Source organism: Leptodactylus fuscus, chromosome 7, assembly GCF_031893055.1.
Source record: "Leptodactylus fuscus isolate aLepFus1 chromosome 7, aLepFus1.hap2, whole genome shotgun sequence".
Taxonomy (NCBI): Eukaryota; Metazoa; Chordata; class Amphibia; order Anura; family Leptodactylidae; genus Leptodactylus; species Leptodactylus fuscus.
In genome coordinates this window covers 30,400,869-30,423,954 of record NC_134271.1, presented here as the reverse complement: position 1 = coordinate 30,423,954, position 23,086 = coordinate 30,400,869, and the positions used below count along the sequence as shown (strand labels likewise).

The following is a 23,086-nucleotide window of genomic DNA, read 5'->3' as shown; positions in this document are numbered from 1 at the left end:
AAAATCTCAGCATAATATTAGGCTTAGAGGCCAGAGTTAGAACTGCAGGTTTTTTTTATCATATGTAAAAAGCAACAATTTTCAAAAAAAATCACCAGAAAGTTCTTTAGATATATTTACCGTAAACCCAGTTTTATATATATATATATATATATATATATATATATATATATATATATATAGTTTCTGGCAACACATTCCCTTTAATTCCAGGGTTATATTGTAATTTTTTTTATTATTTTTTGTAGCTCTATTAATTGATTTTTAACTACTGAATTAAAACTACACCAGTCAAATTATACGCAACCCTGAGCTGCAGCAGTCAATAAATAGTTGAACCAACCCGTAGCGTTCTAAGACCCTGAGGCCCCACGTTGCGGAAAATCTTTTTTTTTTGCTGCACTTTTTTGAGCCAAAAACAAGAGTGGCTTCAGAAGGAATGGGAACTATAAGGGAAACTCTTAGGGTCCATTCACACGGAGGAAAATGGTGAGGAACAACACAAAGCCCTTATTCTTTTCTAGAACCTTGACCAAGTAATAGAAGTGGATATGTAATGCGAGACAAACTGGATATCCCATTCTTGGATTATGATAAATAATATGATCGGAGGCCATCGCAGTACGTGGTAGAATTTACTTAAATGCCCCCTTAAGTTCACATTAAGGCTGTGAATAGTATGGAACTGAGAAATAGTCTAAACAGACAAACACTAGAATATTCCTCAGGTATGCCGTGGTCATGTCTGAACACATTGTACGTGCGACACCACATCCCTTATCATCAAGGTGTGTTTGTACGGCTGCCAAATTGGGAAAAGTTGAAGTGATGGCGGAAGGAGGAGACTTCCTCCAAGTGTGTGAGGAATGTGCTGCTGGGTACGGGTTTGTACAGCTTAAGACAGCCGAGTCATTGCTTCGTAGAGCACAATATTCTTCTATGTGCTGGTGCAAGATAAGGTCTTAATATACAGACAGAAAGGGGGTGATGATGCTTGGAGGGGGAGGGGGGATAAAAAGATCTAAGAGGTTCACAGAAATGATTGCAGGAAAAATCCTAAATCCTAAGAGGTTTGTATAAGTGTGGAAGACTCCGTGTGTATGCGTAAATCTCTAATAAAAGAAAGAAGTTAAAGGGGTTTCCTTAAGGATAAATTAGTAATATTTAAGTGCAAAAAAAACCCCAACCCTTTAACTACAAGTGGAAGATTTTAGCTTACAGGGCTCAAGGTTTCCATTGTGTTCTATTAATCTAAACTGCAACCAGCAATCTTCAACCTGTGGTACACTGAGACTGCAAGGCATGCTGGGTGTTGTAGTCCAACAATAGCTGGCTAGCCACAGGATCCAGGTCACAGTGGTAAGCTGTAGTACTGAGGCTGTGGTGGAATAACACTCCACGTGTAAGAGAACATGCTGGGAGTAGTGACCGGACAAAGTGCCTCATCTTATCAGATCAGCTCCGCCAATACATCGAAGGCAACGCTCTGGAAGGATGTGGGGTGAGCAAGCAAAACCACCATCAGTGGGCACTGCACTGAGTAACCCTCTGCCGCAGCATCTGTCCAGTTTGAGGCTCATTCAGAGTGTCCATGTCTGTTCCCACTGCTCCAGAGAGATCTGTGACCCGACGTAAACTTATGTCAAACCCATCTTCACTCTCTTCATCGTTTTCTTCTGATGTTCTTACAGTCCTTGGGTGCCGCCCTATATCTAAGAGAGACATCAGTCAGGTGTCAGATACTTAAAGATATAAGAGAGTTTCTCCACTTATTTTCTAGTCACAGTAGGGCTCCATGCACAAATCTGAGTGTGCCATCTGGGGAAGGGGGGGGATATCCAATGGTCCCTTCCATTCTGATGAAAACAGAGTAGGTACTATTCAGTTTCATCAGAACGGATTAGACGCCCCCATAGAGAAAAGTGCATCACAGAATGCACTCGAATGTCACTCTGGTGTCATTCCAAGTATCATCAAAGTGCATTACACTGCAAAATCTGAACCAACTTGGATGCACACTCAGTTGTGTGTTTTGGAGTACACTTAGACAGAACATCCTGGCCACATTTGCCATGTACTAACTTCCAGGCTGCACCAGTACTGTTGCAATGGTTTCAAATGGGAGAATACAGGAATGTCCCAGGGTAGGTCTAGGTGAGATTTTACTGGAAGGAACCTCCATAATCATTCTAAGGGTCGGTTCCCAATACCGTCATTTAAAGAGGACCTTTTACCTCCTGGGGCACATGCGGTGGAATACACCGTTAGAAAGCTGACAGTGCACTGAATTCAGCACACTGTCGGCTTTCTAGCAGTTTATTACACCGTATGTGCCCCAGGAGGTGAAAGATCCTCTTTAAATATCCATTGCGCTCAGTCACAGGATGTGAGCAACAGACATTAGATGACAGATGTACCATGGGAAGAATATGCAAATCTGTCTTCCATGATGTAATTAGGAATTCAGCTGCTGCCTCAGTGTTGCAAACCAATAGAGGGCGCTCACTGGAATGTGCAAGCCTGTCTTCCCTGATGTAGTTAGGAAGACAGAATAAAAATATGACAACTTCCTTCCATTGTGGGGTTTTTTTTGTTTACTTTTATGGATGGAAGAAAGTCCTGCATGCAGTTCTAAGTGTTTGGGATAAATAAACCTTCGTCAGAACATTGGTGGTTCTTTGTTCATACATCATTCAGACGAACACTGGCAGACTAAAATGTGTATTGCCAGCTTTATACAGACGCATTTCCGTGACCGTATTAAAATCGGATTCCTGGGTATACAGTGTTACGCAAGGAGGCCAAGGAAGGTGTTAAAACCCCCCAAACCCATACTCTCCTGTCCCGTCATCGTTGTGCAGTCCAGCTGCTCCCAGGGTCTTGTTCCAGCAGAAGTCCTCACTACACATGACCACTGAGGCCAATCACAACCCTAAGGAAATGACACAGGACACCACAGGTGACGGATGTCAGTGATGTCCCGGCTCCTTTCCTTAGGCCGCTGATTGGCCTCAGCAGTCACATGTGGCAAAGACTTCCACCAGAAGAAGCACCAAGAAACTGCTGCACCGGACAGTGGAGCGGAGACACCGAAGCACCAGGAACAGATGAGTATGGGTTTGTTTTTTGTTTTTACATCTTCTCCAGTCTTCTTCCACAAAACTGTATATTCTGGACAACCCCTTTAAGGCTGCAAGCCCCAGTGCAATAGCAGGTCTAACCACACACACACACATCTATGATGCAGTCCATTCAGGACATTATACCAACCGTCAAGCTGGAACTTGCAGCCCTAATACGGAAGTAAAAATGCCCCCATATTACTCGCACATGAAACTAAACTATAGAAGCTAATTGTCACGGAGCGAAGGTATACGTCTTCCTCCGGATGGTCTTTTGAATCAACACGGACGCAAGAGGTCGGGAGACAACAGCAATTTATTGTAATCCACAAAGTTAGTAGCCGGCGGCGGTCACATCAACCGTAATAACAATAAGTCCACAGAAGTCACAATCCAATGATAACTTTGGTTCCTTGGTCCTGTAACTAAATCCTGGCTCTCTGCAGAGCTGTGCACAGGCCGGCTAACACATACTAACTCCAGCTACAACTATATACTAAGACTGTTACACCTATATCTGTGGGTGGGAAGGGCTGAGTCACAGATCCTTCCCCCCTCACCTATACCAAGGAGAGCAGACTCCCTGTCTACTATGGACAATGCACCATCCAACATCTTCTTGGAGACACTGATCAGATTATCTCCACCCATTGTCCTCACTGGTCCTCACTAGTTAGAGGTATTTGCATACAATGTGCTAACACACTAGACCCTAATCAGCCAACTACACATTGATGTATATAACAGGTTAGAGAATACATTCCACATGAAATATATATTACACATTGCCTATAGTATAGACTCTAACCATCCCGTGACACCAATACAGTCAAATTGGAAAATGATCTTATAAAATGGTTGAAATAAACAGTTGGCAACTGTAAGTGTTGATAACGAATGTAGAATATGAGGGTTCTTACCGGTGTCATCTAAAGGGTCTTCAATAGTGCCTTCACCCTGACCAAGGGTTTCTGTGCCTGGTCCCTCATCACGCTCTGGAAGAAGAAATATTTGTGTGACAAGGGGTTAACATAAAAAAAAACCCTGCTTCCGCTACCTTACATAATCTCCCAGTGCACCCTAAAACATCACTACAGAGCAGCAAGGTAACGGTACAGAAACACTTAGGTATTGGAACTTGGAGAAACCAGTTCGACTTAAGATTTACTAGTGACAACCCCAAATTGCAGCTTCGGACCACAAAAAAAAACATTAATACTATAAAAATGTCACATGAAGAAAAGATCTTTACATAACCCGCTCAGAACACTACAGATACATGTACTGGAGGAAGAACAATTCCAGTTCAGGCGTATTCCATCTTCACGGAAAAACGGGGCGTTCTAATACTGTAAAAGACGTGCGACCTAAATATTTGCCATTAATCGCAATAGGTGTAAAATGCCCGACTGCGATTTTGATTTAGGTCGCAATCGCCCTGCCCTAATGTGACGAGGGTCCTTAGGCACTGCCTGCAAAACACTGACCGTTAGTATCACTAGTATGCCATCCTGCAAAGTGGAGAAGAAGGTTCTCAACTTGGCTCGATCGCCATCCTCACTTATGGTATGTGAGATTTCACTTCCCCAATGTAAGAATAGCACTGAGACACTCCAGATGATGTCTGATCCCTATGTCAGAGTCAGATTTTTTAAAAATTCTGTCATTTTATTCGTATGTATCCCAGACTATTCCATAAAGTCCTGGGTGATGAGAGACTTAAAGTCTATCAGTCCTCCCACATTATATATTCTCATCCATCCCGAACATGCTGGAGACGTGACTCAGAGCCCTCCTTTACAAATCAAATCAAATCAAAAGAGCTTTACTGGCACGTCCGAATAGATATTTGGCATTGCCAAAGCTAGTAAAGTTGGGGGGGGAGTTGGACTCGGGTGGGTGAGTGGTGGCTATGGTGGGGTGGGGCGGGTGGTTTGGGGTAAAACAGTCCGTGGAGTCTCATCTTCCTCTTCGTTGGTGACCGTTATATGGGGAGGTGGGGTGGGGCGGGGCGGGGCGGTTGGTTTGGGGTATAACAGTCAGTGGACTATATATTCAATTCTTCAAGCTTTCTAGCATTTATTACAACATACCAAGCTGAAGTCTACTGTACAGGTCCTCACAACCACCATGTTTGTTTAACCCCTTCCCGACATTCGCCGTAATAGTACGGCGCTGCCGGGAAGGGCTTCCCGCAAACCGCAGTACTATTACAGCGGATGCATGGTGCGCACACAGAAACTGTGTGCGCACCATGCGCTGCGGATAACAGCCGTAATATACGGCTGACATTGCCCTGTAACACCCGCGGTCGGAACCGGGTCCGATCGCGGGTGTTAACCCCTGATATACCGGCGGTCAACATGACCACCGGCATCTCCGGGGTTTCACTTTGTTGTGGTGGCGGTTTCGGGGGGTGCCGGTGTTCGTAGGGGGCAGCCCGGGGTCTGATCAGTGACCCCGGGTCTGCCCCATCACTTACCCCGTCCGCGCACCTGGCTGATCCTGCCGTAAATGAAGCTGTCAGCCTGTGCGTCTACACAGGCTGACAGCTTCCTATACAATGCAATACACGTGTAACACGTGTATTGCAGTGTATCTCTATTGAAGCAGTGATCAGCCGATCACTGCTTCAATCCCCCATGGGGACAGCAAAAAAAAGTTTGAAAAAAGTAAAAATAAAAAAGTTTAAATAAGTTTAAAATAAAATAGAAATAAATAAAGACCCAAAAATCCCTTTTTCCCCATATAAAATGTTTTATTATGTAAAATAAAGAAAAATAGAAAAAAACATTACATATTTGGTATCACCGCGTCCGTAATAACCTGAACAATAAAATTAAAACATTATTTAACCCGAACGGCGAAAAAAAAACCCGTAGAAAACCGCACAAAATAATGATTATTCACCACCTTTCCCTTACAAAATGTTCAATAAAAAGTAATCAAATGGTCAGATGAAAACCAAAATGGTACCAATAAAAAGAAGAGGTCTTTCCGCAAAAAATAAGCCCTCAACCAGCTCTGTCTAGCGAAAAATAAAAACGTTATGCCTTTCAGAAGATGGCGATGCAAAAATAATTGATTTTTTTTCCCTAAATTGAATTTTATTCTGCACAAATAGCAACGCATTAAAAAATCATATAAACGAGGTATCGCCGTAACCGTACCGACCCGCAGAATAAAGGTAACGCGTTACTTATGCTGTACGCTGCATGGGAAAAAAAAATAAATGCTAAAAAGCAATGCCAGGATTGATGTTTTCTTTTACATCCCACCCAGAAAGAGTTAATAAAATGTAGTGAATAAGTTACAGGCCCCAAAATGGTGGCATTGAAAAGCTCATCTAGTACCGCAAACAATAAGCCCTCATATGGCCACATTGCCAGAAGATAAAAATAAAAATCTAGCTTGTACAATGTGAAGACAAAAACCCCAAAAGTCGCCAAATCATTAGGACATAAATGGCTGCGACTAGAAGGAAATGTATAAGCTGTGCGAGCGTTTTCAGGGGACACCCCAAATTTTGAGATTATGAGAGAGAATACACCAGCGCTGATCCCCCAGAATGCTCCTCTTCCCCATCCGTGTCATAGGAGCTAGTGGGACAATAGAATGGGATTTGGTGTACCCAATTTACTCCGCACAGCTTACATATTCACTTCGGGGTTACTAATGCTCACTACACCACTTGATAAATTCTTTGAGGGGTGCGGTTTTCAAAATGGGGCCACTTTCTAGAGGTTTCCACTGTTTTGACTCCTCAAGGGCTTTGTAAATGCGACATGGTGCCTAAAACTGATCACAGCCAGATCTGCCCTCTAAAAGCTCCTTGGCGCGCTTTCCCTTTTGCGTCTCGCTGTGCGTCTATATATTAGTTTACACCCACAAGTGGGGTACTGTGGTAGTCGGGAGAACTTGCCTAACAAATTGTGGGATGCGTTTTCTCCTTTAACCCCTTGTGAATGTGCAAATTCTAGGGCTAAATGAAAATATTAGTAAAATAAAATCAAATTTGAAAATTTCACCTCCATTTTGTATTAATTCCTGTTAAGCACTTATAGGGTTAAATTACTAGGTATATGTTGTTTTGGCTTATTTAAGGGGTGCAATTTGAAAATGGGGTGACTTATGGGGGGTTTCTAATACACGGGTCTTTCAAAACGCCTTCATAACTGGATTAGCCCCTTAAAAAATGGGTTTTGGAAATTTCTTGAAAATTTTGAATATTGTTGTTTCACTTGTAAACCTTATGTCCGTAAAAATTAAAAGGGTGACTAAAGTTTGATGCCGACATAAAGCAGAGATCTGGGACATGAGATTTATGATATAATTTTGGCGGTCTGACTATCTGTATGTAATGTACATCATTTCAAACTTTATAAAATGCATACTTTTCTAAATTTCCACCAAATTTCCTATTTTTTCAGAATTAAACACAAAACATATCAACCAAAATTTACCACTAACATGAAGTATAATGTGTTATGAAAAAACAATCTCAAAATCACTTTGGTAAGTTAAAGCGTTCCAAAGTTATTGCCACATAAAGTGACACATGTCAGTTTTGAAAAATCGAGCTTAGTCAGGAAGTCAAAAAGTGCCATCGGCGGGAAGGGGTTAAAGAAAAATATTGAGGAAAAAAGGGAACCTGTCACTTTAAGAACGCAGCTCAATCTGCAGGTGGCAGGGTATAGGAGCCATGATATATAGTGTTGTGGGAAATGAGTCAGTGTAAGGTCTTATTCACACTATTCCAGTCCAATGGGCAGTCCTACTCTGTGATTGTCTGCTACCCCTTTAGAGATTGCTGTCAAATAGGACCTCCCACTGGACTCCTAAAAGCAAGAGCAGAGGTTTACTCACACATGTAAGTTTCTTGTCCGACTGCTATCTGGACAGTACACAGATACTTACAAGCCATCGTTCCTTTTCACACTTCTGGGGTTTTTTTTGTTTTTTTTTCTTAAATAGATGATACAGAATACAGACAGACACATAACGGATAAAAAGTGTTCTATTCTTAGTGGGTGCAAATTGTGTGAATAAGACCTTATTCCGAATATTTCCCACAAACCTATAGATCAGTCTGCTTGGCTCGTCCTGCAGACAGGACAGCATGTACAATGTGACTGTCCCCATTAAATGTCCAACCTACAAAGAACCTACAAGCCATTGTAACACTTGAATTCTAGTACAGAACCTAATAACCTTTCATTATATATTAACGGTCCATGCACACGACCGAGTTTATCAAGGACACTCAGAGTGACATCATGTCTATGGGGCTCTCAGATCCATTCTGTTTTGATAACATGGAGCAGAATAAGATCTGTTCTATAATCATACCGGAACGGATCGGGAAGCCCCATAAATGTGAATGCATAAATGAATGCACCCAGATGTCAATCCGAGCTGTCCAGGGAGATCAAAGTTACAACATCTCATGTCACAGGAGAACACACTCCACGACAAAGAAAAATCCTGCCATCTAGTGTCCACATATTAATTTACAGTCTACAGTAGTAATAGTAAGGTAATATAAGGTTTTTTAAAAAAAATAATGTATACGGCTTTGTTCATATCAGCATTGGAGTCTCCATAGGTGGACTGTTCTCTCATCCAGTCTCCATGTAAAAATGGCAGAAACCCAACGGACCCACTTGTAACCGATGGAGTCCGCGGCTAACTGTTGTTTTAGCGGATGGGCTCTTTGTCATTTGCGTACTCCAGTGCAAACGACGGAGAACCCGGAACAAGTGTTAACTTACTCTAATTTGGCAGCCTGTATGTTTTTAGGTGGCCATCAAATTAGATATTAACACAGAACAAAAATGACTGCACTTTGAATACTTTCTGACAAACTTTTAAATGGGAGTGAGACTAAGGCCATGCGGGACGTCCCACAGCAATAAAGCACTGTGGTAAAAACTGTGGCTGCAGCGCATCATGGTTCTTCCCGCAGCGCTTTAAACAGAAAATTTGTGGAGTTTTCCTCCGTGGACTCTCCGCTACGATTATATATATGGGGAAACCGCCAGCATTTCCATAGATATAACTGACATGCTGCGATTTCCAAAACCATGCCGGTTTTGAAAATCACGGCATGTCCACACTGCGGTTTTTACTGCAAAGTGGGCAAGGGGTTCACTTGAATCCCATCCACTTTGCTTGTACTGTTTAACTCAGATTTTTCCGCCGTGGGCAGATTACGGCGTTCCTGGCCCATGGGGCTCTGGCCTTAAAGGGGTATTCCCATGTCCCTTGCTCACCAGTCTTCCCTGCTGTAAAGACTTCTTTCTTCCTGGTTTTCGACATCAATTGGTGGGCGGGGTTTCATATGCAAAGCCACACTGTCCGACTACCTCCAGTTTAGCTCCGCCCCCAATTAGTATGTAGCTCCGCCCACCACATAGTGTGATCCTATGGGACGACTGAAGGGCCTGTGATGGGTCCTATAACACTTGGATTTAACTTGTTCTATATAGAGTCGGCTAAATCCTAGTGGGCTAAAGGACCAGGTCCTTCTATCCACTAGTTTTTTAGCCTGCTCTATATAAGAAAGCTAAATCCTAGTGAGCAGAGGGAGCAGGTCCTTTAGCCCACTAGGATTTAGACTACTTTATATAAGAAAGCAGCACTCACTTCCCCCCTCCTTTATATGAGAGCAGGAAGCTAGGTCACATGTGGTGCAGACACAGGAATGGCTACAGACACAGGCTCACTCCCGTGCACTTAGCCCCTCCCTCTCTCCCTGAGAGCAGGCAGCTACATCACTTGGAAAATGAGCAGATAATCCCAAGGGCCATAGAAACGCAGTGTCAAGAATGAAGTGAATAAATTAGGATAGTGGACAAACAAAGCAGTTTTGCTGAAGCAGTGCATTTAGGAAAAGTCTTAAATCCACATTAACAAGCAGTATAGATAGGATCCTTGTTATGGGACAACCCCTTTAAAGGACTTTTCAGCACCAAAAATATTGATAAGGAAGAAGCAGACAGCTCTGTCCTCTGAGCAGTGATCGGATACTGCAGATCACTTCCCATTTATTTCAATGGGACCTAAACAGCAGTGACCCCGTTCTGTCACTATACAGAGACCAGCACTGTCTGCTTCCTGCTCCATTCTCTGTGTGTCAGCTTAGAACTGCAAATGGATGTCAATGGTGGGTGTCAAACCAGATATTGTGAACTCTCTCTGAAGCCCCACATTGTGGAAACGCAGCTTCTTATGTTGGAGTTTTTTGAGCCAAACCTAGGAAAAGCTACAAAAGGAATGGGAAATATATAGGAAGTTCTTATACTTCTCCCTTTTGCTCAATCCACTCCTGACTTTGGTTCAAAAAACCGTAGCAAAATCTGCAACAAAAAAAGCTGCGTTTCCGCAATGTGGGGCCCCAGCCTTAGATGCAGAAGCAGGCACTACGCAGTATATCAAGTTGTTGATTTTTTTGAAAAAAATCCCACCTTTTGATCATAGTGTAAAAGAGCACCAGTCACTACATGGTGACCTCTGTATAGTGGTTACATACGCTGCTGGGTTTGGCACTGCATGCCAATCGTCACCAAACTGCAAAGAGACCCAGCAGCCCAAACACACCCTTGGCTGGGCCATTAATCAAAAATAACTAAAACTGAAGATCAACCATGATAAACATGATTTTGTTCATGCTGTTTATTTTGGTTCAGTTACTACAAGATTTCCAACGCGATTCCCTGTTGTCTGTGGCGCTGCCACCTGGGACCACTGACAGGGCTGTAATTGGGTTTCAGTGGTCAGAACACTTTCATCTAAGCATTACTAGGCCACATGATACTGAGGCCCAATAACAGGCCTTGTCAGACTCCAACATCAGTCAGAAGCGCCAAAGACAGCAGAGAGGCGTGCCAGAGACCAGGAGAGGTAACACTGCTTTTGATGTTTGATCACCTCCCCTGGGTTTCAGCTTATTGTAGTCTTAGGACCCAAGGGTATAACAGCAGTTTTGGTTAGGCAGAGTTTGGTCCGAATGAAACTGCTAGGTGAGTCATGCAAGCTTTGCCCATCATTTAGTCCTACTGTAAGGAGCGTGACCTAAATAATCGCCATTAATCGATATTGGAGGTAGAATGCCTTACTGTGGGGTTTAATTTTAAACTTACTGATCGAAAACATTAGTAACAGTGGGCCAATATTTTCAATAAACAAACATTCATTGGAAGGTTGCCACATCTTTAAAGAGATTTTACCCATTATGGACACTTATCCTGCTACCCAAAAGATAGGGAACAAGTGTCAGATTGTGGAGGTCAAACAAGTGGGACACCGACCAATTCCAAAAAAACAAGTGTCTCTTTATGAATGGAGTGGCCTCTATTTATCTTTATTGAGCCAACAATGAAGATACCTCTAACATGGAAAAAGTAATTGAAGGAGTAGTCTTGGATTTGCCGCTGCACTAGTGGTCTTTAGTTATTTCCTGCAGTGATGACATCACGTACGTTATTTACTTGTCCGCTGTAGGCAATTACCGGCCCTAGTAACCATATGCCTGACATACAGAGGTCACGTGAATGATGTATGTGACGTCATCGCTGTAGGAATAAGCGCAGACCAGGAGATCACCAAAGCCATTGACTAACATTTAGTAAATATCAGATAACACTTCCTTATTGGGCACATATTTATATTTGCATTGACCACTAGGATATAAACATTTTCGTCTTACCTGACTGAGTAGCTCTCCCTTCTTGGGTCTCAGGTCTCCCTGTTTCAGTGCTGTCTTGTCCGTGGCTATCAGCCTACATAGAAAAGCCATTATGTAGTCATACTACCATCACTACATTCTTAGTATGCCACTTTATTCACTTTATTCCACACTTACCCTCACACGAGACCTTCTAAATCCAAACTGCAGATAGCTGAGCAACACGAGGACACTCAAGAAGACAAAGTTGCTGCTAATGCCAATTATAGCGGAAATGACTGGGTAGTTATACAGTATATATCTACAAACAGATCACGGAGAAGAGGAGATTAGCTAGTGAATATGGAAGACTAAACATTAGGAGAAACAAACATCATAGAAATAAATGGAGAGAGACAAGTATGTGTGGCCACCTTCATGTTTACAGAGATTATGAGATGGGCCTCCTCAGCCTCCAACGTTGAGATGGTTATTGAAGGTGGGACCCGTATCTCTAAGACATTAATTGTGTATCCTGGACACACTACATTAAAGAAGACTATTCATGTCCTCTGGCACCAGCGGGATTATATACTGCTAGAAAGCGGACAGTGTGCTGAATTTAGTGCACAGTCAGCTTTGCTAGTGTGCACCCAGATGCTGAAGATATCGGTGTGGTTAGTTTTGGAACTGATAATCCTTCATCGTCAGAAAGGTGAGCCTTACTGCTCAGCATCATCGCTAGGCAGTAAGGAACGCCCGCTCTGACAGTACAAGGGTATCAGAGAGTACTGTAAAAGGGGAAGGGCGGGCCTGTGGAGGTCACCAAGTGCCACTGCCCAAACACAAAATAAACAGGTCCCAATGCACACCAACCAAAGGCAAAAACGGGTGCTTTAGTAGACAAGGCCATTCTCTAGATCAACCTTTCATCACATTTATGTATGGATTAAAAGCAGATTTTTTTCAGTTTTAAGATTGAACTTTGGCACACACAAAAAAAAAACAAAAAAACCATTCACCATGTCCCTAACCTCCTAACACTTCTGGTGGTGGCAGACCCCCTTTAGCGTGCACGATTCATATACATACCCCATTTAGTGCACTATTCATGCACATGTATCTATGAGAAGGCTACATAAATAGAACAGACAGCCATGGTGAGTTACATTACAGTGTAGCTACATCTTGTATTTCTAGACTCCATGATATAGGATGCAATCGGTAGTTCAACTCTCCATATTTATATAGTTAAAACTGTAGCTTATATAAACCTCAGAAGCAGTGTGGAACCTATGGTGGTTTTTAATTTTGTATATAACAAGGTCACATAAGAATTATAAGTAATGTAACAATGTTGCAAAAAGTGCAACTTACCTTAGACCAGTAAAATGTGCGTGGACCCGGAGCTCAGCACTGTATATTTGTATGTGGACACTGTGTATCTGTATCACAGCCCCAGTGGTAGGGACATACTGCAATGAGAGTAGGACACACATTGGTAAGGCCCCTCGTAGACGACTGTGGAATGGGCCAGTGTGCCATCAGTGTTTTCCCCACATAGCACACTGACCTATTCATTTCTGTTGGCCCACACACACACGACTGTGAATTACATGCTACAGTGTGCGGGTCAACAGTCTGGACCGCATAACTCAGGACAAGTCCTATTCTACTTTTGCGGCCATGCTTCCATGGCTCCTATTCATAGAAGCACAAACGATGTACGGGTGGCAGATGGACATCTATGTAACGCCCGTGCTATTCAATCACAGCTGCCAGCTAGCACATGGTTGTGCACAACCAGCCTAAGGAATAAGAGAATGATAAAACCAACTACTAACCGAATCCTCTCGATACTCAGAGTGCAGCTCAACTTCAAGAGTCTGCTTCTGCTCAGAAAGCCCCGAGAGCAGCATAGGAAATACGGCCACAGTCTCCATTGTTTTCAGAAGGGGGGATTTGTAGTGCAGCATGGCCTGGTGAGGTATAACACAGTCACAAAGATAGCAAGAGAAAATAAACTCATAGGAAAAAAAGGGAGTAACATCAGTAACTCACCGATCGAGCCGTGTAAGAAATCTCCTTCCCTCCTCGTGTGTAACATGACATTGAAACCAAAAACATCCCAAGGTCATGGTTGACTGTAGACTCAGGCACCTGAAGCTCTAGGGTTATACGGTATGGTTGTCCATACATGAGTACCTATGGAGAGGATGACAGTGAAGAATACAAGAATACATTGGTTTGTACCTAAATAAAGACCATATATGAGAAAAAAACAAGTCTTAAGCAAAATAAAACCAATATGTGTAGTTACTACAGATAAAATAGATATTGGATATTATATTTCACCCTACTAAACAGCGATTGTGTATGGAATAGGCAGCCAAAACTGGTGACACTAAATCCCAGAGTCTGCCCATCTACTCCATTCTAATAAGGAATGTCTTAAGAGAATAGGCAGAGAATCAAGGCTAGAGAAGTGCTATGTAGAAATTCAATCATGTTTGTGCAATACTGCAGGGATGTCCAAGAGGACCGCCCAATTGCAGAATCCACTAGAATGTATGAAATATTTTGTTATAGGAGACCTATCCACTCTCTGGACATAGTTATTTTACTGAATCCACATAAATTAATTTAGAGCAGTGGTTCTCAACCTGTGGTGCATGCACCCGAGTCTCAGGGGATATGCACGAAGACTGAGGACCACTGCTCTAGTAGTTGCAGATTTAGTGAGTGCTCAGGTTCAAAGGCACCTGTAAAGCGAATGTCAGCCAAAGTATCCACCATCTACAAATACTGAGGCACACTATGTATCAAAGCAGAGGCTCAGAAGATATGGGGGTCAGGGTTAAGAGGATGGGTCTCCACTAGGCAGTCTGTTCTGAATAGACCGATAACACAGTCCTATGATCTGATGAGTGAAAAACTGGTCGATGCTAAAAGAACCTCAGAACTTTTGGTGTATGTCTGCCATAGGTGATCTGCTATCATGCTACATATACCTTGAGATCAGGAGCAGAATCTGTCACATGAAGGCATAGCAGTGTCAATTGGAGTACTCAGTTGGAACTTGAAAAGGTTGAGAAACACTGATTTAGAGCATAACTAAATTCTGCATTCTGCTGCTGTTGGTATTCCTCCTATAAAATACATGACTAAACAGACAACTGGGTGTAGCTAGCTGCAGTGTGTGCCTTTAATGTACAATGTCAGACTGTGCAATGATACGTCCTATTAAAAAAGCGGAATGGTTAAACTAAGTTGTCAGTGTAGTTATAAACATTCAGTGAGTGCTTTACAGATTTATACAGGGTGAGCCATAAGTACGGATACACCCAAAGTCTCTAGATCTCAATCTCTTGGCCTTCTATCTCTGGGGCCATTTGAAGGCTATGGTGTACTCCATGAAGATCCAGGATGTGGGGCACCTTGAGCACATCCTTTAGTGGGTTACTGTCGTTGCTCCATGACAAAAACGTGTCAATAACTCGATAATGAATAAAGCTACGTTAACAATTAGCACACCATTGTTTTTCTTGTGCAATTCTCCATGTCTTTGATGTGTCACATGACCCTCTTCCAATTTAAAAAAAGTAAAGTTGAATCCCAAATGGCAGCTTTGCAGATGGTCGCCATGGGAGTCAAATGTTTCCCTCTCTCATGTACTTATGTGCCACAAATGGTAAAGTAATATCAGCAACCAGTTCCATTTGATCTAGGTGTATTCATACTTATGGCCCACCCTGTATATACAGAAACACATAGCTTAAAGGGATTCTACCATTAAAACCTCTTTTTTTTGTGTGGCTAAGATGTCCGAATAGCCTTTAGAAAGGCTATTCGTCAATTACCTTTAGATGTGATCTCCACCGCGCCGTTCCTTAGAAATACCGGTTTTTACCGGTATGTAAATTAGTTTTCTGGCAGCAATGGGGGCGGGCCCCAGCGCTGGAAATACAATGGGGGCATCCCCACTGCTGCTCGGGAACACGATCCTGCGACGCCTCTATCTTCGGCTGGATCCTCCCCTTCTCTGTCATCTTCCTCCTGCATCACCTCCGACGCCTGTGCAGTTGGCTCTGCCAGTGAGACACCAGCAGAGCCGAGTGCGAATGCCAGCCGGCAGCCATTTTTGGGAGGCTGCTCCTTCATTGAACTTCAAGAGCAAGAGCGGCCTCCCAAAAATGGCAGACGGCCGGCATTCACACTTGGCTCTGCTGGTGTTTCACTGGCAGAGCCAACTGCGCAGGCGTCGGAGGTGACGCAGGAGGAAGACGACAGAGAAGGGGAGGATCCAGCCGAAGATAGAGGCGTTGCAGGATCGTGTTCTCAAGCAGCAGTGGGGACGCCCCCATCGCTGCCAGAGAACAAATTTGCATACCAGTAAAAAACGGTATTTCTAAGGAACGGTGCGGCAGAGATCACATCTAAAGGTAAGAGACGAATAGCCTTTCTAAAGGCTATTCCGATGTCTTATCCTCATAAAAAGAGGTTTTAATGGTAGAATCCCTTTAACCTAACTCACAGTTTATCCAATGTAGACACTCACCCGGTCACGATTATTCCTCAATAGTGATACATTAGCGGTGGGAAAAGAGCACAGGATTCCAGGTGAGGGGTTACATGTGGAGCTGAAAAGAGAAGATTAGGATTCTTCAGACGTAACCATGGGCATGACACAACGACAGACTATGTCTATACAAAGAGTTACATTTTATGCCAGTACATTGGCATTATGGCAGGGCACTGGGCAGCTCCCTATGGGCTCTGTTTGCACATAGGGAAAGACCAGTTAACCAAGCCAAGCAAGGTGAGAAACTGCGGAGGAGTCACCCCCAAAGGACACTTCTCCCCGTGCCGCAAGTAGCAATGACAAGTTCATGTAGTAAAACTGTGAGCAGAAAAATAAATGTAAGTGAACAAAATGATTGTGATATATTTCATAGTATGCAAAAAAATTGTAAAAAGTTACCTGTATCGGTAATGCACCGGGGTAGAATACTTGACCGTCGGCATATAGGAGTAGTAAAAGCTGCCATATAAGAAGACTGACACCCAGAGGAGCAGAAGGAGGACACAAACCAAAATCCCAGTCTGGAGAAGAAGCCGACGAGTTCGCAGGAACAGGACTACACACATATCTTCTACCCATAGCAGGAGAGGAGGTGACACTCCGTGGGACATACTGACATACAGGAGGGGCCTCACTACAGAATGGCGCTTGTTAATAGAGTTTGTGCTGGGCAGATACCTATTTAGTGTGTGTATATAGCTACACAATAAGTAAGTAACAGCCTGTATATATGGCCAGCAGACAGACCATGCTTGTAAGAGGGGTGCGGAGGAATTACTTAACAAATCGCCTGCATAGAAGAAAGCACGGCCATCTTCATCAGATAATCCTCATATAATGTCAGTCTGTATGAGGTTTGTCCTTGTGGGTCACATTACTACACAGTGTGGAAATCAGAGTCATCCGTGGAGAATACAGAAATGGGTTAAAGAGGACACAAAGCAGAAGGGGAAGGCCGAGCAAGAAAGGGAGGTGGTCGAGGGGTAACGGCAGCCTGTGCAGAGGGGAAAAAGAACAAAATGGAAGATAGCAGTTAGCAAGTTACCAGAGTGATAGCACCATAGCGTTACATACAAGTGAACAATATGTTATGGGTTATATGTAGATACATCCTACAGACTGAGCTGAGGAGCTGGGAGAATACTGTACTGTGGCTGGATATCATGGGAGGGGGGGCGGATGTGTCTGTCAGGTATAGTGGGAACTGTGATTGACAATTACAGGGGGACAGTGTAGTCACCAGTTACAGGGCAGATATGGGGGAACTGCCCACAAGTGCCCATATAATTGGAAGCCATCGATTTAAGCCCCATGCACACATCCGTGTACTTTATCAGTATGCTAGCCGTGTTTTTAACAGTGAGAACATGGACCCATTCTTTTCTTATGGCCCCCAAGACAAAACAAAAAGACAGATCCTACTGGCGTCCGGTTAACTGGGAACATTAAAGGGGTTGTCCGGGCTCATATTTTGTTATGGCCTATCCTCCGAATAGGTCCTAAATCATGAGGGCAACACGGTGACTCAGTGGTTAGCACTGCAGCCTTGCAGCACTGAAGTCTGGAGTTCGAATCCTGCCAGGAGCGCTGAGCGGTAGTGAAGGTTCTGTGCCGCTATACAATGAACGGAGACTTCTGCTTTCAGCTCCGTATTGTATACTGGCCACTCAGAGTTGCTCCGTCCACATGATCAGTCCGGGTGTCACCCCCCCCTCCCCCCGCCTTAATCCTTCCCTATGGAACAGAAGCATCACACAGAGACAGATCCGGTCTTCTGTTAGGCTACGGCTACACAGTAACCCTGTGACACAACCAAAAACTTTTGGGTCATCTTGAGACGTCTTCACTCGTGTTAGTGAATAGAGTCGCATTGAATTCTTGTCACAAAAAAGTCAAACTTTTTTTTTTTGCAACAGTCACAGCTTCCTCAGAGCCACAATGTGATTCCATTCACTAATATAAGTGAAAGAGTCACAAGGCAAGCCAGTGATTTTTGGTCGTGCCCAAAATGGCCGCACAGCCCTAGCCCAAGTCAAAATGGGAGAAAGAAGGAGCAATCTAAAAATCCATGGGATAAATAGTTATGGCCTGGGAAAGCAGAGATACCATAGCTGCTGACCAGCCATATACATATCTATCTGTTGCAACCCTCCATACACATGCTTGGCCAAGCAGGCATACCTGCTCAACGGGAAGATGCCAGTCCATACCCTCACAATACGGTATCCCACTTAGATTACTGTAACACCCTTCTCCGTCGCCTCCCAGCAAATACTCTCACCCCCCTCCAGTCCACCTTGAACCGTGCTGCTCACTTAATATACCAACCCCCCACCCCCACCCCCATCTTCATCGGCCGCTCCCCTCTGCCAGTCCCTTCACTGGCTACCCATTGCCCAGTGAATGGAGTTTAAGTTACTAACGCTGACATACAAAGCCATCCATAACCTGTCCCCTCCATATATCTCTGACCTAATCTCCCGCTACCTGCCCACACGTAACCTCAGATCCTCCAATCACCTCCTACTCCGCTCTCATCCACTCTGCACACAACCGTCTCCAAGATTTCTCCAGTGCATCCCCCATACTCTGGAACTTCTTACCAAGACACATAAGACTGACCCCCACAATCACAGGCTTCAAGGAGGCCTTGAAGACTCCCCTATTCAGGAAGGCCTACAACCTCCAATAACACTATCACCGCACCACCATCTGTACAGTCTCCCCCTCTCCTTCTGTCTCTACCCCCTTTCCCTCATAGATTGTAAGCTCTTGTGGGCAGGGTCCTCTATCCCACCGTGCCAATTGGTCACTGTTAGGCCTGGTTTACATCTGCATTCATTATTCCTTTGGGGAAGTCTGATTGGGGACCCCCCGAACGGAATATCGAATGCATTAAAAAGCAGTGAATAATAAAAGCACATGGACCCCATAGACTATAATGGGGTCAGTGTGTTTTTCACATGAGTCATGCAGAGAGAAAAGTACAAGCAGTACACCGCACGAAAACACACTGACACCATTATAGTCTATGGGGTCCGCGTGCATTCATTGTTCACCGCTTTTTAAAGAGGACCGTTCATGGATTTGGGTACAAGCAGTTCTATATACTACTGGAAAGCCGACAGTGCGCTATGTCGGCTTTCCCGATCTGTGCTCCGGATAAAGAGCTATAGGTCCCAGTACCGTAGCTCTTCACAGTCAGAAGGGCGTTCCTGACAGTCTATCAGGAATGTCCTTCTCCACAGCAGCGCCTATCACACTGTACAGTGTGAGTGGGGAGGAACGCCCCCTCCCCTCCTGATAATACTCGTCTATGGACGAGCACTGTGAGCAGAGGGAGGGGACGTTCCTCCCCGCTCACACTGTACAGCACGATAGGCGCTGCTGTGGAGAAGGACGTCCCTGGCTAACTGTCAGGAACGCCCTATGGTACCGACACCGATAACTCTTAACCCAGGGCACACATCGGGAAAGCCGTCAGTGCGCTGAATTCAGCGCACTGTCGGCTTTCCAGCAGTATATAAAACTGCCTGTGCCTCAAACCATGAAAGGTCCTCTTTAAAGAGGACCTTTCACCATTTTGCCCATAGGCGGTTCTATATACTGCCGTAAAGCTGACAGTGCGCTGAGTTCGGCTTTCCCGATCTGGGCCCGGTGTGAAGAGCTTACGGTCCGGTACCATAGCTTTTCTATGGTCAGAAGGGCGTTTCTGACAGTTAGCCAGAGACGTCCTTCTTCACAGCGCAGCCAATCGCGCAGTGCTGTGAGAGCCGGGAGGAACGCCCCCTCCCTTCCTGATAATGCTCGTCTATGGACGAGTACTGCAAGCAGATGGAGGCGTTCCTCCCGGCTCTCACAGCACTGCGCGATTGGCTGCGCTGTGAAGAAGGACGTCTCTGGCTAACTGTCAGAAACGCCCTTCTGACCATAGAAGAGCTATGGTACCGGACCGTAAGCTCTTCACACCGGGCACAGATCGGGAAAGCCGACAGTGTGCTGAACTCAGCGCACTGTCAGCTTTCCGGCAGTATACAGAACTGCCTGTGGGCAAAACGGTGAAAGGTCCTCTTTAATGTGTTCAGTATTCCGGTCGGGGGGGGTTTAGACTCTCCAAACAGAATACCGAACACAGATGTATCGGGCCCTAGTATTATATTTGTTTATGTATTTTGTTAATGTACAGCAGCATGGAATATAATAATGTACAGCAGCATAGGATTTATATAATAATGTACAGCAGCATGGGATTAATATAATAATGGGCAGCACCATGGAATTAATATAATAATGTGCAGCAGCATGGGATTAATATAATAAAGTACAGCACCATAGGATTAATATAGTAATGTGCAGCACCATGGGATTAATATAGTAATGTGCAGCACCATGGGATTAATATAATTATGTACAGCACCATGGGATAAATATAATAATGTACAGCATCATGGGATTAATATAATAATGTACAGCACCATGGAATTAATATAATAATGTGCAGCACCATGGGATTAATATAATAATGTACAGCACCATGGGATTAATATAATAATGTGCAGCATCATGGGATTAATATAATAATGTACAGCACCATGGGATTAATATAATAATGTACAGCACCATGGGATTAATATAATAATGTACAGCACCATGGGATTAATATAATAATGTACAGCACCATGGGATTAATATAATAATGTACAGCACCATGGGATTAATATAATAATGTACAGCACCATGGGATTAATATAATAATGTACAGCACCATGGGATTAATATAATAATGTACAGCACCATGGAATTAATGGTGCTATATACATAAACAATAACACCCTTTTGTCAATATATCACAGATTTCTAGGAGGAATAACAGAGGAATCGCACACTATAATGATAATAAAATATACTTCAGAAATGTTCATTTATGGAGAAAATCAGGATTTGCTAAAACACTATGCCATGAGAGGTGACTCCGCTGGTGACTTACTCCAATTCATTACAATTTTCTTAATAAAAGTGAAGTTTTTTGCATTTTTATGTAGCAGGTTTATTTACAAATTCGAGAATGGCTGCAAAAAAAAAAAAAAAAAAACGCATGAAAGCCGCCTCGTGTAAACAAAGCCGGCAGGTAGTGCACTATGCAGAACCTGTCCCGTACACAAGGCACTGTACAGCCCCCCTATGTACTTTATGGCCCCCATATTTACAGCAGTACTTCAGGCTCTTTTGCACATGGTAAGTTCCCCCTCCAGCCGCCACACACTGATAGGGTGGTCCCGGACAAGGTTACTCACCACCCGCTAGACGGCGGAGCAGCAGCCGCTCAGCATCAGTGCACGCAGCGCCTCACAACACACAACACTTCCTTGCTGCATCTAGCCACGCCCACACGCTACAACTCAACCAATTACCGGGCTATACGAATCCAGCCAATCACTGCACGTCTATTCCTCGCTCTCTCCACGATACCGAAATGAGACCCAGGCTGTGATTGGCTGCCGTATAATCCGGGCGGTGGCGCTTCAGGGGTGCGCAGATGGGACAGATGGGGATGTAGTTCGGGGGATCGATGTGTTGTTTATGTGTCCTGACGATGGATTTGGCTGAGATTTTCACATTGTGCGTGCTCTAGAACACGTAATCGTGCAGACTGTCATAGATTGATGAATAAAGTGTCTGTTGTGCGTCTTCTATTACAGCGATAGTTTCCCCAGGGGTTTATTCAGACAGTGCGGTTGTTGCTTAGCTTTTGTCATGCGGTCAAGAGCTGGGCAGCAATAGTTTTACTAAGAAATATGGGTGTAGCTATTGGGAGTGCAGAGATGGAAATCACTATGGGCCTGTAGGAGCCCAAAGGCCTCTCAGCAACATAAGGACACACCATTATATAGATAGCACTTTGTAAGCGCGGGATCCATTACATATTGTGCATTGGGGCCAAACCTCTAACTAAAATCACTAAAATCCCATCTGTATTGTAAAACGCAGTAATTTTTCCTGTGGCGTTTCCAATCTCAAGTTGTGGGATGGCAACTTTTTTCGTTGCAGATTTTGCTGCGTTTTTTTTTTTTTTTATAGATTGTGAGCCCCATATAGGGATCACTCTGTACATTTTCTTTGGTACTATTCCGTTATCGGGCCAGCAGCAGCGCAGTTCAGCAGCAGCTTTCGGGACAGCAGTTCAGCAGCGGGAATTACAATGACATCCGAGGACTGCTGGCCCGATGCTTGTGCCCAGTAACCAGTACATCGATGACCCCCCTCCCCCATCCTTCTCCTCCTGCCAGTGCTGCCCCCCAGCTCTCCTTACATCTTCCCCGGGAATTACAATGACATCCGAGGACTGCTGGCCCGATGCTTGTGCCCAGTAACCAGTACATCGATGACCCCCCTCCCCCATCCTTCTCCTCCTGCCAGTGCTGCCCCCCAGCTCTCCTTACATCTTCCCCGTACCCTCTCCCCGCCACACGACTAGGCCTCACCTCAGCGCTAGTACCGAGACCGAAAGGAAAGACACCGGGGCTCAATCCAGGCCCTGACAAGAAACACGCCGACTATAGGAACGGTGAGCTACAGCGAGCCGGAGGGACAAACTTTCTGCAGCGTCCGGCGGCTATCTAGTAGCATTCATTGCTCAAGATTTACGGTGAGGCCTATTACAGGGAGAGGGTACGGGGCAGATGTAAGAAGAGCTGGGGGGCAGCACTGGAAGGAAGA

General features: G+C 44.3%; 1 protein-coding gene across 1 annotated transcript; it reads right to left on the bottom strand.

Moving 5' to 3' along the window:
• Window positions 1-196: 196 nt before the first annotated feature.
• Window positions 197-21,747, bottom strand: BSCL2 (BSCL2 lipid droplet biogenesis associated, seipin). Its single transcript, XM_075281535.1, has 10 exons — window positions 21,664-21,747; window positions 16,769-17,363; window positions 16,346-16,427; window positions 13,849-13,992; window positions 13,632-13,766; window positions 13,165-13,262; window positions 11,986-12,109; window positions 11,830-11,902; window positions 4,043-4,117; window positions 197-1,712 (listed from the first exon to the last, which is right to left on the bottom strand). Exons 2-10 carry the CDS (start codon window positions 16,978-16,980, stop codon window positions 1,522-1,524), a joined length of 1,134 nt encoding a protein of 377 aa, XP_075137636.1. The 5' UTR covers window positions 16,981-17,363; window positions 21,664-21,747; the 3' UTR covers window positions 197-1,521.
• Between the last annotated feature and the right edge of the window lie 1,339 nt (window positions 21,748-23,086).

Bases quoted from the DNA above. Each gene is read 5' to 3' on its own strand.
- BSCL2 (XM_075281535.1), bottom strand. From the start codon at position 16,980: ATGTCCCACGGAGTGTCACCTCCTCTCCTGCTATGGGTAGAAGATATG. The intron at 12,110-13,164 runs GTAAGTTGCACT...ATCTGTTTGTAG, and splicing joins GCACATTTTACTGGTCTAAG to ATATATACTGTATAACTACC. The intron at 11,903-11,985 runs GTAAGTGTGGAA...TTTTCTATGTAG, and splicing joins TTAGAAGGTCTCGTGTGAGG to GCTGATAGCCACGGACAAGA.